Below are 13488 nucleotides of genomic sequence, written 5' to 3'. Positions count from 1 at the left end.
ACACACACAAACAAACACACATGTTCAGAGAAATACATGCATGCATTGCACATACAACACAGACATGCACCATAAATCATCACGTAAATACCTGATATACATCCCTTCACGATTGATGTCCTTGTAAAAGTTCTGCAAAATCAAAAGGACAAGTTGGGTTAGTGTCTGCGGGTGTGTCTGTCTGCATATACATATAGGTGCATGCATTTGACAAATTCTCCAACACTGCACTGACTGCAAGTTTCTAATTTTGCATTCGTGTGGCCGAGAGTTCGTCTGTATGGCTGTATGTGTGCGTTACATGTGTTGTACATACTGTACTTCTGATTGCCTGTGTGTAATAATGTGTGGGAGTGCGTGCATGCACATTTGTTCGTTAAGCAGCACAAACTCCCAGTTTAATGAAGTTTAATGACATCTACAGAGAATAGAGGAGTGGAACGAACTGATGTAACCCCATCTCCCACCACCAGCATGAGCCAGCATACACAATAATACACACACGCACACACATACAATCACAAATAGGCAAACAAAATGAGCTCAATTACTGTGAGATTCACTGGGAAGCCAAAGCATACTGTAGTAAAATTTATATCTACTTGCTTTATTTATTTTTGCAAAGGTCAGACACATATTGTTTGCATCAGTGCTTTTTAACTTAAGTAAGCCAATTTCCTGCTGCAGGCTAGCCCATCTACATGAAGGTCAATCTTCGCCTTTCACACATCTTCTGAAAATACAATAACTACAGTATCACCTTCAATGCACCATTTAAACATAACAATACACCAAGTGGCAGCTGTTTAAAAATCCCCGTTATTATATATATATATATATATATATCTAATATGGAGGAAGTGATATCTACCAACATGCTTATGTGAACAGATGAAAGCGTCCCTAGCTCGAGGCTAGCAAAGGTTACTTTAGCCTGAGCAGTGTGTATGTGTCTGTATGTTTGTGAATGTGTACAAGAGTATTTGATTTTCTTTGAAAGTGTATCTGCATGAGGAAGCAGAGCAAATACCTATGTGATTGTGTGTGCATGTGTGTGTACTTCCTAAGTGAGATTAGCCTGCGGAGGGGGAATGAACAGGAGAGTGTACTATAGTGCCTGCTAGCCTGCAGAAGGGATTTTAAGCTGGCTAAACAAATGAAAGAGAATTGCTAATGGGCAGCTGCCAGAGGCTACAAGCTAAACACTTCTGCCACGTGCCAGCAGCCTGCCCTCCTCAGGGAGAAAATAACACATAAAGACACAAATAGACTCGCTTCCATTTAGGATTAACTGATCCTCCTAAACTTTGGCGTTTTAGAAATGTCTTCAACAAGGAAAATTCTAGGAAAGAATTCAAATAAAAAAACTATGCATAAAAAAAGAAGGAAGACACCGTTAAGAGGTGGAATTATATGATTTAATCTGCTGTGGAGACGATCATATGGCGAGTAGATGGGATCTGTTACTAAACCTGAGAATACCGCGGGGGAGAATCTGATTAGGAGATCACATAAGAGAAAGGATGTGGAACAGACAGGAGCTGATGCAACCCTTTGCAAACAGTCAGAGACCAGACAGAGAGATGAGTCTTTTTCTTTAGATCAACCAGCCCACAAATTAAATGTGGTAAAGGAATACAAAGACTTTAGCAGGAAAGATAAGACATAAAATCAGTGTTTCATAATGAACTCTTCAGTCAGTGTGGCTCTTTTGGTAGGAGATGAGATTATTGACTAAGGGCAGTATGGAACAAACTCACATAATAGTCTTTTCTTACATTAGCCTTTAATTAATAATGAGTTTATTGATGTGTATATGTGTGTGTTAGCGTGTGTGTATCTGAGATCAGCACCTCTTTGCTGTGGGATTCAATACTACAGCTAGAAAGTACAGTACACAAATCACAAGGTTAGTGTCAATAAATGCAAATCCATGGTGATACATGCCAGATTCACAGCATACGGGAACCACAGAGCATCAATTAAACATGAAAAAAACAAAAAATGATGAATGAAAGATGAAATTCACATGGAGAAAAGGCTCACAGCAATATGATGAAATTCCAAAATAGGCCCCGATTATGTAACTTTTATACTAAATAACAGCTTTAAAATCATTTTGATGCTACACTGACCTGTAATTGGATGAATTGTGCTTCTGTCATTCCGGGTCTGGACAAGTACGTAATGCTTTATGGCACTAAGTCACACACCACATACTATGTCACTCATTTTGATAAAACTAACTGAAAATATTTTCCAGTTTTCCCTCTGATATGCTACTGCTGCTCCACCGCAAGCCTCTGGGATTTACAGAGTTTGTTAATGGACAGTAAAGTAACTGCTACAAAATGTCTGGTGAGGGGGCAATGTAACCGGGCTCAGCGGCATTTGTGGAGATGGCAAAGGCTAGGAGATTCAAGAGGACGACAGAGAAAGCTAATAAAAGAAAAGGAGAGAGTGACTGAGTAAATATCAGATTGACTATTAGTCGTAAGTGAGAGCTTAGTGAAGTAAAAGGCTGCAGACAGATGGCGAAGCCTTTTTGCTGTTGGACTAGTAAGTAATATTAGCTGGCTTTGAATATCAAATCTTATGTAGCGTTACTTTAAGAAAGTCCCTTTGAACACTTTTGTTGTGGAGAAGCATATAAAAAGCCCACAGCAATATAAAGGACCAGTCTAGGACAACTCAGCCAGCTAAGTTTTATAGAAGGTGGGACTTACCAGCAGATTGACAGTGCAGCTCATGCGGTTGTTGCGGCTGTCATCGCTCATCACGGTGCGGTAGTCAAGGAGACGGATGAGGAGTCCCTTCACCAAGGCAACAAAGTGCTGCACATGTGTTTTCAGTGTGGGTTTCTCGGCAGCGCAGTCCAGCAGGCTGTCAGACAGACGAGCATCCCCAAGTTAATCATCAGAGAATTCTGTTTTGATACTCAGTGCTTAAGTGCTTTGTGGTTTTGTAGTGTATTGCTGAGAGACCAATGTGTCAAAAGTGAACTTTTTGAGGGTTAGCAGGAAATGTATTATTAGAAGTTATTTAGACAGTAGAACAAGCCATGCCAAAGATTTATACTGCTATATCATATTGTTACAGTAATATCACTTTACTGCAATTGTACTTGTTTATATATTTGTCAAGCATTATTGGCTGCTGTAATTGTGGTATATTCTAATACTCGGGCCTACATGGTCTCCAGTAGCTGCATGTATCGCTCGTCTCCTCCTCCACCCTCCACCTCGTGGTCCAACTTCAGAATGATCTCATTCTCAAACTGCAGAAGAAAAGAGAGAGGAAGAGCAAGCAAAGAGGGAGAACAAACGGAGACGAGAAAGCACATGAAAGGAGGAACAAGAAGAAATCAATTATGCAAGCATAATTAAGGTGTCTTTTACTTTTATGTGCAGCGTCACAGGAAACCAATAGAAGAGCACAATGTGTTTCTGTGCAAGTGTGGATTTAGTGTGTGCAAATGTAAATCTTTAGATACTCTGTGTGAACACTTTTGCACACACGGCTATAAAGAGGTTCAGACATTTCTGTTATGCATACTGAAATGTTCACTTTAATGTGTGAACATCAGTCTTACAGAAATGTGTGAACATTTCTGTATGTATGAGTACGTTTTTACCTTGTGGAAATTTCCAGAGTGTGCATTTTCACAAGTGATCATGTCAAAGAAAATGGGAATGGTGGCCCTTCTCAACTCCTCCTCCGGGATCAAAGTCATCTCCAGAATGGGACCCACCATGCCGGGGATGAAGCAGATCTTGTGACTGCCTAAAAGACACACCCACAAAATCAAAAGGACAAAATTATATCTGATCCAATATTTGCCTCCAGAAATGTTTCTGCTACCAAAATATCCAAGTTTTCCCTTCTGCAATATAGACTTTGAAATCTGCTTCTTATCTTCAGAATATATTGTTGAATATAATATGTTTAATTGATGTCTGTCTATATGTGTATATGTAAAATGGTGATGACATTGAGAATAATTATTAGCATGCTGTAACCAAACAATCAAACTCACATTTTTGCCTTCCAAGAAGCAGCAGGCAACCATACTAAACTAGATGTTCTTACCTAGTTTGTACCAGATATCACGTATAGCAAAGCCAATGAGCCGTCTCATGTCTCCATATCTGAAAAAAGAGAAATCAGCCCATTCATTAGGAAACAATGGCTTGGTCAATACTGTTATTTTCACCTTCAGAAACTGAACAGCCCAGTGGAAGAGATAACACTGCACTAATCTGCCTGAACATGAACTAAATTGAATCTATCTACAGGCACCACGCGGTTTTAATAGGCAGTGGGAGCGTAAACGTAAATGACTCCAAAATAGATCACAAATCACTAAGTGTTTCATTAGAGCAGGAGAGAGAATGTGTGGTAAATAAGGAAATTATATGGTCCTTCTCTCACTTGGCCAGAATCTTGTTCCTCTTGGTTGGCGAGAAATGCTGAAGCTGCAGAGACTCCTGGGTAATAAACGCCACCGCCAAGTGGAAATAGTTATTCCACAACTAGACAAGGGGGGGAGAGGGGGGTTGTGGAGAGAGACAATAGATAACCATATTGAAATTAGTACAAACAAAATACACGAGAAGCTGTCAATATAAGACAAAGCCTGTAAATACGTACAAACACACTTACCTGTACTTCAAAGTCATCGTTATTGAGGAACTTTTGGTTCATAGTGTCTGCATAGGTATTGATGGCTCTCAGGAACACTCTAACAGACAGAGACACACATTTATTAAACACACAACCAAACACACCAATAAAGTAGAACTGTATCAAGTGAAATGGAAATCAATGCTGCAAAAAATATTTTCCTTAATGCAGTAGTTTGATTGTTGATGTATGATTAATAAATCAAAAACAACCTTAGGCAAAAAAGTAATGTTTAAGAATAAATAAAAGAGAATCTATCAATGATCTATCAATGTTTATCAAAGAATTTCAGCTTTGAAAGCTGTGCTATCTCTTAGACAGACAAGACTGTAATATTGCTTTAGATTCAAAACTTCTGTCACAATGACAGATCATGATAGCAACTTCACACAGTGTGCCAGTATATCACTGAGTTGTGAGTCTGTGCATTTCTAAAGTTAAGCAGCAAATCTGCTCTCAGTGTTTCTGCTTTAACACTATCTATCATCGTTATTCAGAGCCGAATAACTCCCTCACCTCCTTCTTTCTTTTCTTTCTTTCTCTACCTGCACATCTCCTCCCTATCGCCACTCTGCAAACTCCTTATCAACCTGTCTTTTCCTCTCCCTCACTCTCACTTTGACCTATTTGCCTTTTTTCTTCCTCTGACACAGCTGTAGCCTCCCCTCTAGCTTACTTCACACAAAATACATCTATGGCTTTCACTCCCTCAGCTCACATACACAAACACATTTGTCATATCAGCTTTTTTCATCATTGCAACCCTGATCCCAGCTTTACTATCTCTAACTTATCCCTGTGTGGGTTTGTGCGGATGCACTAGTCTCTGTGGATGCCAGACAATCCTTTAAAAATCACATACACCGCACCTCAATGTCCCAATAGCAGGTCGTACTGGGGCAGTTGTGGCCTATTAGGTTAGAAAAGCAGACCTGGGACTGTGTATATGTATGGTTGTAGTATAGTACCTGTTCTGTACCATGATCATGGCCATCCAGTCAGAGGGATACACATGTTTCCCAATCAGGTCCTTGAAAAGCAGGAAGGACTCCATCAGGAAGTCCTGTAGTGATAAGGGGAAGAGAAGGAAAATGATATATATATATATATATATATAACTGTATTGAATGAAGATATATATTTATATATCTTCATTCAATACAGTTTGAGACAGTTTTGAGACATCTGCAGGTGTGTATGTGTGTGTGTACTTACCACTAGATCTGAGGTTCCACTGAAGGTTTCTATGTATGTAGCATAGTGACGATCATCCATCTGACTGAGGATAGCTGTCATGCAGGCTACCACCCTGGACTACGAAGGTTGTGAGTGTGGGAGAGAGAAAGGGAGAAAGGGAGAGAGAGAGAGAGCGAGAGAGAGATGTGCCATTACTTTTTGGGCACTGTGCAGCTGCTCTTAGACTGAGTACTATACATCTAAAGCCAAAGACATTTAAATCTCTTAAAGTAATTTGCTGCTGCACCATGTCTAAGGCTGCCTAAAGAGAATTTCAAATAAAACCTCTGATGTCATTTGCTAATTTGAGCTACAATTTATGCTGAGGTCCACACAGCTTCAACATCATCACATGCTGCTTCCATGACCTGGAACAAAAGGGCAGCGCTCTGAGCAAGTAAAATTGTTGTGATGTTATTTTTAAAAATGCAGTATGCATCAACAAGTCGTTACCCCCATGTTATTCACAAATTAGCGTAATTATTAGAAACATAACCTCTGCCAGGAAGACTGGCAGCCTCTGCAGTTTCTAAATTGTTTTCTATAGTTTAAATTGTGGACCTCTGCCACTAGGTAAGATTTCAAAAAAACATTCAGAATTTCTGTATAACACAAATTAAAAGCTTTCAATGTTGCCTGTGACAGCAAATGGTATGAAGGTGTGAAAGGCTTAAAGAAATCACTTTTAACATGTGTAATTTGATTAACAATTTGTAAAGAAAGAGTAGACAGCCTTACATATATTACACAGAGCAACACCAGCAACACCAAAGAGAATAGTTTTGACAAACACTAGCGTCTCATGCAAGATGAGGTGAACTTCAATGCCAACACAAAGGAGAAGACATTTTACACAGTATGGCATAGTAAAAACAAGATATCAAAAAATCATATCATACAAAACAATGTACAATATAAAACACAACAAAAGAAGCTCCTGATTTCAGTTTTTAATGAGGTAATAACTCCCCAGTATGTGCACTTCATTCTGAATAATACCAGTAACAATAAAACTCACAGAGAGACTGGTAATAAGGAATATTAGAAATGGAGGATGAAAGTGATGGATAGTCAAGAGACAAGAGGAGGAAGATGGAAACAGCACTGGTATCACTGTGAAAGAAAGATAGACATGAAAGATGAGGATAGGTAAGAAAAGGTTCAGGTTTTAAGTGTGTAAACACTTCTTATTCTGCGGAAATCTCCTTGAGCTGGATTAAAGCACAAAATTTATGGAAATTTTGCACAAACCTTCCCACAAACAGAGGCAGCGAGGGTGGAGACACTCAGAGGGGAGGTGGGCAGCAAAAGAGAAGAAAACAGAGAAGAAAAGAACAGAGACTGACCTACACTGACCAGAAGAAAACAGAAATAACCAACGGCAAGAATGCAAAAATATATCCCATGGTACTAACCCTTCGAGTGCTAACATATTGATTGGTTGGTCTAGCCAAATTCAGGTTATCTACTGCCAGCGCCTTCCACTCCACCTGCTTGTCTGATGTTACTTTCTTAATTATTTCTCTCTCTTCCCTTTGTATTTTCTGTCCAGTCAATAAAATGAGGTTCTATTGAGAACCTAAAATGAAACATGGTAAAACTTAAATTGAACATTTCTCTGGAAAACAAACATAAAAATAGAAAAAATTGACAATGACAAAAGACCTACAAAACATGAAGTCCTTGCCCTGTTACTTTTGCTATTTTTCTCTTTCAATGTCCCCACTTTCTTCTTTCAATCTGCCTCTTTATTTTCATTTCTTGAGCTGTCCATAAACAAGTAGGCACAAACTGTCACAGCATTAAAAGTTAGCATGTTGAGCCTGAAAGTGGCTGCGGAAACCTCATGGAGACCAGGAGGAGTTTGATTCATAAAGAGCACACTGTTAATATCCAGTGTTCTACATTGACGTTCTCTGATCCTTCCCTCTGCTGTGCACAAGCTCACACGCTGTACAGGTACATCTGTCAAGGTTTTGGTGAAATTACTCTCCAGAGTTGGTGGCAGAAAAGGGAAACATGAGACAGAGATGAAGGATGATGGATGGCTAATTGAAGATAAAAGATGCTTGGTAAAAGTGGTGACTGCTTTCATCTGATCCAAATGTGAAGGGTGTATGTTTGTGTTTGTGTGTGTGTTTGCGCTGCATACTAATAAGAAAACATACCTTTTGAGTAACATATGCAAACAAAAACATATTTTCACTGTGTATAGTTGTAGAGCAAATGTAAAGGCACACACACACACACACACACACATTGGTAAAGGAAGGGTTTTCAGTTGGACTGAGTGTTCTTGGATGTGTGAGTGTTTGAGCTCAGTGCATAACCACCCCCATCCTCCACACAACTTTCTTCTTACAGTGTGGTGACACCAGAAACCTTTAATCTCTCTTCCCTTCTTTCCCTCTTCTCTTTTACTCCCTCATGTTCCCATCACATGATCCACCCTTGAAAGTACTTGGAGATGAATTTGGTGTGGCACTAAAGTAGCGAGTAAGTAAGTACTGTAAGGAACAGTTCCAAAATTGAGGGAGCAAGGTTTAGATTGTCCTTCAAATTAACTGAACAATGAAAAATACTGCTAGTTACAGTTTTCCTGACATGATAGCAGGCATTTAAATGATCTAATTACACTATAGCAAATGGAAAGAAAAACACCCCATGAGGCAGACAGGAGCAAGTAGCAAAATTTACTAACTCTAAATCTCTTTCTACTTCTCGACCTCCCTCTCTCTCTTCCTCCTTTGCCTCCTAAGTGTGTAATGGTTGATCAGTAATAGGATTAAGAACACACACACACACACATATACACACACACACACACCAAAACTACCCAACAGTTCACTACTTTCTGGTTTCATGTTCCCTGTGCCTGTGTGTGTGTTGAAGTGTAGGTCACGTGTCGTATTGCCCTACTTCAGTGTAATTGGTCGCCTCTGAGGACTTATGGTCTCAATCTCCCTTAACACCATCTAAAACACACACAAACATAAAATGTTCAAAGGGCCAAATATCCGACCATCCACTGTCTGTGTCCTCACACATGAATGTGTTTCATCAACACATTGCATGGCATGCAAAGACATATGCGAGACATATAATCCTTGGGTATATTGATTAAACTACGGACTAATACAGTGTGTGTGACAGAGAGAGAGAGAGAGAGAGAGAGAAAGTGAGCTCAGAGCTTGTTGAGGCGAAGGCCTTACGCAACAGTGAAGAGATTACTGACAAAACAGGACACAGATGCTGACGAGGTCTGGGATTTCTCTCCCTTCCCCCGCCTCCTCCTCTCTCCTTCCCTTTCACTCGATTTATCTATCCAGTCTCTCACTCTGGCCACTCAAGTTAATAATGTATTAGCAGCTGTAATTTCAGAGTTGCATCAAAATGACAGTTACCTAAAAAAAAAAAAATGCACCTGCACCACTTGAAATAAATCTAAACTAAGGCTCGCTGGGAATCACTTTAAGCTGCAATGTTCATTACGCTCCACAGTACAAAATTGTTGATATAAAGAAACAACATTTCTTTTCTGATTTTAGAACAAACTTATCAGAAATGGAGTTAAAAATATACAATTTGTTTTGAAGGTGGGGCTAGAGAAAAGGTCACAGGGTCGTTGAAATCAAAATCTTCAACACCTCGAGCAGCTGTTTGAATACAAAGATCTGCTGACTGATTTATGCAATTCTGCCATTACTGTGGTGGCAGAATCAAGCTTAACACTTTCATTGTCAATGAAAGCAGAGATATTTGCATTGGTCACAGTCGGCAATTGCACCCTCTGACAGATTAACCAGTGTAAGGTTTTTCGTCTCAAATTACTAGTTTAAAAATTCTCTATGAGAGTTTTGGGGGAGAAAAACATGAATGCCGACCTACACAGTCTGAATGTAAATGATCTGTGTAGTACTTAAACCCAGCTGGCATTACCTGCCTGCTTATTATTATAAAAATAAACTTGCAATCTAGGATTTCTTCCATTATAAATCAAATAAAACTGTATTTAGTGGTCATTGGTCTGTCCAGTGTCATCATGCAGCACAAGGTAAATGTAGGATTTGATGGACATTATTAAAATGAAATTAATTTCATGCAGCAGAGGCTTGTGGATTTTGCCCTCTGACATAATAAGTGTGGTTTTGGTGATTTAAAGATAAAAAGGTCCCCAGATCATTTTGATGACTATATTTTACACAGGCTCTACCGGATCTCCAGGAACTATTTATCGGCAAAAGCATGTAACATCCCTCCCACTGTTTCAGAGGTTGTCCGGGCCAGCCTCAGCAGGCTATTGCCTGACATGGATGGGTCTTAAAGGCTATAAAAGCTGGCCGATGTCCTCACTCTCTTCCCATTCCTACAGCAGAGATCCACTCTGAATCACCGTCTTTAGTGCTTTCATCACCTCCACAGCTCACGTCCATGCAATGCTTGCACTGTTTATTTCCACACCCCATTGTTAATTTGTGTCTTGCAAAAGTCTCTTACATGGAGTCCCTCTTTGTCACATTTTCTGAGCCACTGTCTGGCATACATAACAGAGTTATTGCATTTAAATACACCATTACTGCAGTGGCACTGCAGCTGAGGCTTGTTTACTTCTGTCCTATCCGCGCATTTGTCAATAGGGATGCAGGGAGCATTCTCAGTGATTGCAGACATTGGTTCCAGGAACAAAAACTTTTGAAAAAACTGTCACAGCACAGCCATGAAAATGGTGATAAAATCACTGAAATGTTAAATGTAGCAGCATATGTCCTCAGTGTGGTAAGTAGCTCACTGTCCATTTTATTTATTATAAATTTAACTTTTCATTGGAGAGGGAGATTATGCTATGTCTTCTTTCAAAACTTACATAGACTTACTTTATGTCACCAAGTTGGAATTTTCTGTTTAAAGTTCATTATCCCCAAGAGATGCCCAGTGGGATAAACAGTGAATCACAATTAATGCAATTAAATATAATTAACATATAATTCATTTTAAATTAAGACAGAGCATTAAGGCATTAACTTTGACAGCCCTAATTTAAATACTTAAATTGTTAGGGTTTAATCTGTAAAAGGAACACGAAGAAATGTTTCTAGCATGTAAATCACAACTGTTACTGTGTGGAACAGTGGAACAAGTAATCCACCAGGTACACATGGATGTTTTTTGTGTCTACTTGTATGTTCTCACCTATTTAATTGCCAATATCAAAGACATTTAGCCTATTACAAGAGTCGAGGACAAGCTGAAAGACAGACAGGAAGTTATTCATGCAGCAAAACAGAACCAAATGCATGAATAAATCAGTTTCAATTCAAGGCTTGGGGGGATAACAACAACCATCCATTCAAATAATTCCATATCAGGTCCATTGATGCCTTTCACAAAACCTTCATTTAGGTCCATATCATGCCTGTGCTCTGCTCACCACCCTTTCCTTTTTTCTTCTCCTGTTCCCTCCTCTGTCCTTTTGTGGCGTCCCCCCAGGTGGGAAGTCATTACACTGCTCTCAACTGTGATTTTTCATCATTTTTCAAAATAGAACATCTAGAAAACACAGTCTCACTGGAAGCCTGCAGCGTTCCTCACTGTACCTTCACAGGCAGATGCTCATGTCTGACCCCCCTCTATTACACACAAACACACACTTGCACACGTTTTTCCGACACCTGGGGGCTGAGGTGGGAAGTAGAGGAGGGATGAAAGATAGAGATGGATGGTGCGGAGGTGTAATTAGAGTTGTTGTGTGTCAGGGTGATGTGGCTGTGTGTTTGTCTGAGGCAGAGAAAGAGAAAGTGGTAACATGAGTGTTTATGTATGTGCATTGATGTTTACATTCCAGTGAGTATGTGAATATGGTTCACTGTTCAGAAAACATATCAATGTGTCCTCAGACTCCCATTTCCCAGTCAAGTACAAAGAGACACAAACGGTTGATACAAATACGGAAGAGAAAGCAAAAGGAGGGAGAGAGGTCAAGGGGAAAGGAATAATGAGAAGAGAAGAGAAGACAAAATGACACTTCTTTTCTCATCCTACACTCCAAAATCAAATTACTGAGACCTTTTTTTGTGCACACGTGTATTATTTTTGAAAGCCCCATGTGTCGCTGTACTCGTGCTGCTTATGTAATGTGCACAAACACATTCACACGGCCGCGCGCACACACCCCTTTGCTCATCTCACCAGAGGTCAATTGAAACACAACGCAAGGTGAGTCAACCACTTTGCAGTGGCGCATACATCACCAGTTATTTTCAGATGGGGGAGGGGTCAGGAGGGACATTCACATGGACATTGCATCAAGGGACCACTCAGGGAACACACACACAAAAATTCAAAGGTAATAATTCATTGTACATACACACACACACTCACAGAGACATAACTCAAAATGTGGTCCCTCCCATGTTCCCAGGGTCCTATGGTCCCCAGCTCTAGGGTTAGGGGTAGGGGGTTAGGGAATTTAGGACCCTGGGAACATAGATATGCTCTCAAAACACTGAAAACACAGTTACGTAAGCCACACAAAAGTTCTATGTTTGTGAGAATTTCTGATTAATTGGTGTTTTTATTTCACAACTGCTAACACTAACAACAACCTTACAATAATTAAACATAACTAATCCTACGCAAATGTCTAACTCAAAATTTAAAACTGAAACGTTCCTGTAAAAGAAGTGAATGCCTGCAAAATATTCTCATCTTTCCTGATGCATGACAAATGAGGAAATTAAATTGCAAACACACACTTCCTGCCGTGCACAAAAGACAAAGCGCTCATAATTAAGCATAATTAGAACCTGATGTCATGTGGCGTTTAATCTCACTTTCTATTCAATTTATCTTGGTTTTTGTCTGGTTTGCCTCAAAAAAGGGGTCAGAAGTCTCATCCTCGACTAATATGAATAGGAGCAGAGAAAAAAAGAGAATAAGATAGAAGGAGTGTGGGAGGTGGGACAGTCAAACACAAGGGATTAGGGGTGTGTGAGAGATGAAGATGAAATAAGAGGAGAGAAAGGCGTGAGGAGGCTAAAGTGGGGCAAAGAAGAGGGAGGACAGCGACAAAATAGCTGACAGTGGCTAGTGAGGTGAAGATACCAGGGAGAAAAAGCGACAGAACAAGACAGGGAGAGAGAACGAGGCAATAGTAGTCTGCGTTCACGCAGAAAAGCAAAGATATAAATAAAGTGACTGATAGAAGCAAGAGTGTGTGTTTCTATGTGTTCAAGCGTGTGTGTTTGTTTGTGTCCTGGCTCGACTCCCAGGAGCAGACACTTTTATGCTGCCAAAGTTTCTGTAGGTCTACCACCATGCCAGGGTCAATGCAGGCACACACACAAACACACACACACATACACTAGTGCATGGCATTAGATTAGCTACCAATCAAGAGACAGAAATAGGGAAATAGACAGAGATGGAGTGAAAGACACAGACAGCGGATAAATTAATGACAGAGTGACGGTAAAGCTAAAGAGAGAGAGTCAGAGTGAGAATTGAGGTAGGTGTAGAAAAAATTTGATTGAGATAGATCAGAGAGGCAGAAAGAGGGGGGGAGAGAGAGAG

General features: G+C 39.9%; 1 protein-coding gene across 1 annotated transcript in view; it reads right to left on the bottom strand.

Annotated features, from left to right (window-relative positions):
- The window catches only part of LOC118333861 (dedicator of cytokinesis protein 2-like), a gene marked incomplete in the record, with an annotated part of 95202 nt that overhangs the window by 15269 nt on the left and 66445 nt on the right, over positions 1-13488 (bottom strand). The window contains 9 exon segments of the mRNA XM_035669663.1: positions 92-132; positions 2727-2883; positions 3192-3277; positions 3635-3783; positions 4090-4148; positions 4432-4532; positions 4663-4741; positions 5652-5746; positions 5899-5997. Of these exon segments, the coding sequence (XP_035525556.1) occupies positions 92-132; positions 2727-2883; positions 3192-3277; positions 3635-3783; positions 4090-4148; positions 4432-4532; positions 4663-4741; positions 5652-5746; positions 5899-5997 (866 nt within the window).

The sequence above is a fragment of the Morone saxatilis genome, unplaced genomic scaffold, assembly GCF_004916995.1.
Source record: "Morone saxatilis isolate NCDOM2014 unplaced genomic scaffold, NCSU_SB_2.0 Contig22, whole genome shotgun sequence".
In the NCBI taxonomy this organism is placed as follows: domain Eukaryota; kingdom Metazoa; phylum Chordata; class Actinopteri; family Moronidae; genus Morone; species Morone saxatilis.
This window is presented reverse-complemented; position numbering and strand designations above follow the sequence as displayed.